This window comes from Mercenaria mercenaria, chromosome 9, assembly GCF_021730395.1.
Source record: "Mercenaria mercenaria strain notata chromosome 9, MADL_Memer_1, whole genome shotgun sequence".
Lineage (NCBI taxonomy): Eukaryota > Metazoa > Mollusca > Bivalvia > Venerida > Veneridae > Mercenaria > Mercenaria mercenaria.
The window spans coordinates 74,829,315-74,835,460 of record NC_069369.1 but is presented as its reverse complement, the minus strand read 5'-3'; the positions used below and the strand labels follow the sequence as shown (position 1 = coordinate 74,835,460).

Below are 6,146 nucleotides of genomic sequence, written 5' to 3'. Positions count from 1 at the left end.
GATATTTCTTGTTCTATTTAATCCTGCCATGACAAAATAATGAATTCAATGATACAAAACCTATAATATATGCCTTCCCTCATTCAATAAGCATGGTGACTAATAAAGTTTAAAACTGCGTGATGCTTTTGTCCTAAATCCTACGAAAACGGACAGAGGGGTTGGGTTTTTGTCTTGCAGGTTGCTTATTCGTGCTCATAATAGTTTGACTCTTGGTGCTCTGACTTCAGACAAGTTGTTGAACACATTGGTGTAATTATACTTTGTATAAGTTAGACTTAGTATAACCTGGTATTTTGTTTCTAATGTTAGAGCCTTTCACAGCAGGGAATTATATTATTTACACTGTCTTGTCTAACTTGTTGAAAATAGGGATTGGCATACCCTAAAGACGTGTTGATTTTCCTACTTCTCTGTTTGTTTACCCTGCTTGTGAGTCTGTGATGTTAGTTGTTATGTGTTTGTTGTGTGTGCGAGCGTATTTGCGCTGCTGTGGTGTAGGGAGACTGCGTTTTTGAAGCGTGGCTTTCCCTATTGAACATTTATCCTTGCTTTCTTCCACTTTCCCCAACACCCCCGCCTTTGTATTTATCACTTACCCAGTTTTTGTATTTTAAATATAATTAAAATATACTTGTTGTTGGACTTTTGGAGCAGCCCGTCTACTATATTTTTCCGTTTCAGTTTCTTTTTTATTGCCTGCATACTTTACCATGCATTTCTCTATGGCTGTGTTAAGGGTGCTCTGTGCTTCATGGAAATCGTACCTTTTACCTTTTATTTATTTATTTATTTTGGGAGGCCTGGCCCAAGTGGTTAAGGTTTCTGACTTCAAATCACTTGCCACTCACTGATGTGGGCTCGAGCTTTACTCGGGGGATTGAATTTTTCATGAGAGGAAGCCATCCAGCTGGCTTGCGGTAGGTCGGTGGTTCCGTCCGTGATGACATAATGCACGGAGGGTACCTGAGATCTTCCTCTACTATCAAAGCTGGAAGGTCGCCATATGACATAAAGTTGTGTCAGTGCGACGTAAAATCCAACAAAACAAACAATTTATTTTTATTAGAAAACAGTAGTTATTGGAGTTAGAGAGGATTTTAACCCGAAACTGATAAAACGATATATAAGAACTAACGTTTTAACTGAACACTAATTGTTCGAACTATAGTGATGCATTGATTGAATTATAATTATTTATTCCTGAAATTCAATGGAGCACAGAACTAAGATTTATCAACGATGTATCAGTGGAATTGACTGGATATCTTTCTGGCTTTTATATGAACGCTCTATCTCGCCATAACACGTCAAAGACCATAGTTAACAACAGATCAAAGTGTTAGTCCTCATCTTTGTAACTTTTGAACAAAGCTTATTTGTTGTAAAACAGTTCTAATGCTGATTACAATGGATTAAACAAGTACATGAAGCCGTTCCGATACATTTGTACATACATACATTTAAACAAATGTTAAATATGATTAACACGGAGCATTTGACACTATTAGTTTCATTTAGAATCATTCTTGAAATAAGTCAAGCGAAATACAACGTCCGATGCAACACACAAAACTTATCCTCATTTTATAATGGTACAATCTCGCTTTTCGAAATTAATACTCTACTTCACGAAGAAGACCGTTCTAAACAGCTAAAATAAGTTTCAGTACAACTGTTTGCAGGCATATGTTCTGCACTAAACAGAAAATGTAAAACTCGTCCTGAAGTAACACCACAAGTATACATGTATCATTTAACAAAATGATTACAATGAAAACTATTTCGCTGTAAGTGGTTATAGGAAGTTAAGGTTACAATTTTAGTCATGTTTGCATTACTTTTCAAATATATCTTCTTTACTTGCAACAAAAAAATTTGACATCATTCAGGGCTGTGTCATCTCGATGTACACCACGGCTAGCTTCAACTTTTGTCTGTATGCCACATATAGCTTGACCCTTGCGACAACTGTTACTCCAGGAGCCAAACTCTCCCCACTGTCCATATCCAGATCCGAGCGAAAGTGCAAGTTCCTTCTCTTTATAATAGCCGCGTAAATCTCGGCACTTGAATTTTGCGAAGTTGGCGGATGTGTCATCAACATAGTACCCTTGCTGAAGATACGTTTTATAATTGCAAGCATTAACTATACATTATATATATTTGTCGTATTAATATCATCAAATTCAATCTGTGCAAGAATATACGCGAAAACACATCACTTAATTCTGACTTAAACTCAGATACATGTGTAACGTACATGTGTACATTTCTGTAAATATGGACTTCTGTATATCGTTCCTCGTGAAGGAAAATTCAAAAGCGACTAACATGCTTGTTATCCACGCAAAATATCAATAGCAAATGAAATGGAAATTGTAATACTTACATAGCTTTCAACCTGTAATATGAAGCTGGTCAGAAAACCTTTCCGTTCACATTTTGTACGGCCTTGCCATACGCCCCACCTACCCTCGGTTGAAGTTATTTCCCCGGCACCAGACCCACCTGGATACTCACAAAAAAGCTTTATAGCATTTAAGGCTGTATCGTCATCATATCTGCCTTGCCGGGGCTCGATCTATATAAAGAGGAAACATAGCATGTTTAAATACCACATTTTAGTCACTTCGTACTTTAAAATATTTTTTTAAAATGAAAATCATATGTAACAAGACAGGTGATAAAGGAAACAGGTAAAACATAGCAGATGGCTTTAATCGTGGTAAAACAATCTTCAAAGTAATGACACGGACATATTCTAATTATTTGAATTTGAAATTTAAAAATACATGTAATTCTAAACTGAACCGAACACGCAGGGCTATTGTCAGATTTATCTGGTGATAGTGTATTGCGTTATTAAAAGTATGTTAAAATTGTCTTTATATACCTTCAAGTCATACCCAACAGCATATGCACCTTCTGGGCAATATTCTGCTGTTCCCCATTTGCCAAACCTTTCGCCATTGCGTACTGTTATGGTATCTCTGTGGTGTGACATTTTATCAACTGAAATCAACAAAATGAATGTTTGTTACTTAGATATAGATTTTTTTATTATTCCATCAACAGAAATTGAAATGAATATTCATTTAAGCAGTAAACAAAATGTATATAAAAGACTGGTCTACTGTTTGTCACAAGGGTTTTCGTGCTTTGCCCATTGTATGCAAAATCTCGATATAAATGATGTTTTCCCGTAGGTGCTAGAAAGATGTTTTGATTTTAAAGATGTGTTTGAGAATTTCAACTTTTCTCTGTTCGTAAACTTTTATTTACACTGTCCTGTGAGTTTGGAACATAGTGGGGGTAAGAGTGAGGTTAGGTGCACCATAAACCGGTTTAGGTTCCCCAGTGGTGGTTTTGCCCCACTGTGTTCCTTTATTTGTTTGTTTTGGCCTTGTCTGTGTGTGTGTGTGTGTGTGTGTGCGTGCGTGCGTGCGTGCGTGCGTGCGTGTGCGTGTGTGTGTTGGTGCGTCCACGTGCTGGGGTTACGTTTGGGGAGGCTGCGTGTTTAGAACGTGGCTTAACCTATTTGATATTCATCCTTGTTTTTATAGCAAAAATGTATTTTTTTCCTTGTAAAATAATAACCCATGAACATTTTCCCAACAATTTCTCGGAATTTTACATTTTTTACATCGAAATATGCACTAACTAAAATTTACTAAAGTATCCGTATCCGGAAAAGTTTATAATAACGTATTTATAAATGAAGTCTAAATTGAATTTTAGAACTTTTTGGTGTCCAAAATGACTGAAATTTACAACAGAAATTACATTTAATTTATTAAATTCGTTTCAGACTAAGACTGGTGTTTTAATGAAGTTCTTTTGAATGATGTATGTTACTTGAATAGAATCGTTTTATATCTAAAGATAAATCAAAGAAAACACTGTTACAAGAAATGGATAAAACCTGTGACTTATTAATGATATATGTTACGACACAAAATTTATTCTCTATAATAAACTAAACAAAACAGATTTTTGCAGATTATAATTTTAAACTAAATAAGATTTAAACGTCTTGACGGCAGAGCAAGTATAAAAAGAAAATTGAAAAGTTTTTTTATGATTTATATAATAATATTTAACACAAGATTTTAAACTACTGCAATAGATTTTCACATCAGGTAGGCTAAGTTTTAAATTCGGAGAATACTGTAACCCATATTCTTATTTAGCGAAATCTTTACTAGAGATTAGCGAAAAAGTGGATAATGGGAAAATAACTCAAAACTAATGTTATTTTAAGAGAACTAGCTGTTAGCAGTTTTCATATTTTTGTTATATTTTTCTGTTTCTTTCTCATGAAAGATTGAATTTAATCCAAAAAAAAAGACTTGAAATTTTGAAGGAAAACTATGATCGTATTCCATATCATGCTGAAAAATGTGCTGATATTAAATTAAGAGAAAATATAAGGAATTTTTCTTTACTTATATTTAGTAATAATTCTGTTCATTATATTAATAATACAGGTATAGCGAATATTTCATTTGTTAAAATTAGAAATTGAAAAAAGAGCTTTAGTTTAATCTTTTCAAGAGCTAATGTTCTGGATCAGAAAAGGACCGGAAATCAAACCTAGGTAATATTTTTGTTTCGTTTAGGGTAAACCAACACAACTTTGGTCTTATGGTGACTTGTTCAAGTCTTTTGATATTGAAGTAGGGTCCCAGGTGCTCATTTGTGCAAAATTACAGACAGGGATGGGCTGATACCTTGGTAAAACTACCTTCTATAAGCAGCCAACTGGGTGGTTTCCTCGCATTTGGAATTTTACAACCAATGCGAGGTTTCGGATTGTTAAGACAGAATTTGCGATAGAATGTGATTAAACTAAAGTTCACATTGGTAACGGGAAATTGATGTGAAGTCAGTTAGTTTTACCACCAGTCGACCACAGCCCCTTTTTCATCTCCCAACACCCCTCACATCCCCAACACACATAAACAATATAGATTATATTCTACATATATTGCTTTGACGTAGGAACACGTTTGCTACTTGTATTTTATGTAATTCCAATTTAGAAAGTAATTGTACAAATATAGATTTGATATTATTAAATGTACAAAATTGTAACTCACTAAAATTTGTTGGTTTAGCTACGTCGTCTATATCTTCAGTATCTTCAAAGTCGTCTGGATACATATCCTCAGAGTCGAATGGCGGTTCGTCTGGCTGATTTAACGTATCCGTTCCGGTCTCTTCAGATTCTTCAGCAGGATCCTGTGATGGGATGGAATCAAAATCGGACTTGAAACCAAACGCGATTGCAACAAATCCAAGAAAGCATAGCATTCTATGACAAAGCATATTTGTTTTGAGGATATTACTTTATCAAACTGTTGAAATAAAGTTGTGATTTCGGTTTAGAAATACGTGTGCTTTTATTGAATTCCGAAATTTGACTGCAAACGCAGTGCTCTAGTATACGTAAAAATAAGATAACATCAATGTAATGTGGTATTTTGTCAAGTTTTTGTCAACAGGGATATCATACTTTTGACCGGCTGAAGAGGATTGTTTTCTTTATTCTTTCTTTTTTTGTCTTAACACTGTACAATGAAAGATGTTTAGAAAGGACGTAGATTGCAATGTTAGTTAAATCAAGATTTACAACACATGCAATTTGTAGCTTTTTCTAACAGCTGTATCAGTGCAGGATCAGTTCCCTTTTCAAAAATATTAAAAATGATGTATTGTTTTACCTTGTTTTCATACCATCAATATATTTGCAAAACGCCCTGATCGGTAAGCCGATTACGTTTTTGAAAATAGTTTTGCCTTAAACATAAATTTAAATCTTTTGATCTCCGTCGAGTCATAAAAAAATAGTTATTTAGTATCTACGTACAGCTACATTGTGCTTTAAATTATTATAAATTTATTACTTATTCAACATATGCACAATTTTATTAGGTGCCGTTGATACATGTACGTATAGACTGAATATCTCATCTGACAGTAGACTTTTCGCAGATAATGGACTCCCTTACTGACAGATCAATAACGTTGAACATGCTGAGAAGCAAGATCTTTCCACAATTAAAGACTCGACATTGCAGATACAGTTTTATCCTGAGAAGTTCAAGCCTATATGCATCTGAAAAACACAGAAGTATATAAGG

At 34.4% G+C, this 6,146-nt stretch overlaps 1 protein-coding gene across 1 annotated transcript; it reads right to left on the bottom strand.

The window, feature by feature from the left end:
• Positions 1-1,050: 1,050 nt before the first annotated feature.
• LOC123547488 (vitelline membrane outer layer protein 1-like) lies at positions 1,051-5,442 on the bottom strand. Its single transcript, XM_053551727.1, has 4 exons — positions 5,103-5,442; positions 2,897-3,015; positions 2,393-2,584; positions 1,051-2,117 (listed from the first exon to the last, which is right to left on the bottom strand). The coding sequence occupies exons 1-4, from the start codon at positions 5,329-5,331 to the stop codon at positions 1,860-1,862; spliced, it is 798 nt and encodes a 265-aa protein (XP_053407702.1). The 5' UTR covers positions 5,332-5,442; the 3' UTR covers positions 1,051-1,859.
• Positions 5,443-6,146: the final 704 nt, after the last annotated feature.

Coding starts and splice junctions, on each gene's coding strand:
- LOC123547488 (XM_053551727.1), bottom strand. CDS start 5,331: ATGCTTTGTCATAGAATGCTATGCTTTCTTGGATTTGTTGCAATCGCG. Junction 2,585..2,896: donor CTGTTGGGTATGACTTGAAG/GTATATAAAGAC, acceptor CTCTTTATATAG/ATCGAGCCCCGGCAAGGCAG. Junction 2,118..2,392: donor TATTACAGGTTGAAAGCTAT/GTAAGTATTACA, acceptor ACGTATCTTCAG/CAAGGGTACTATGTTGATGA.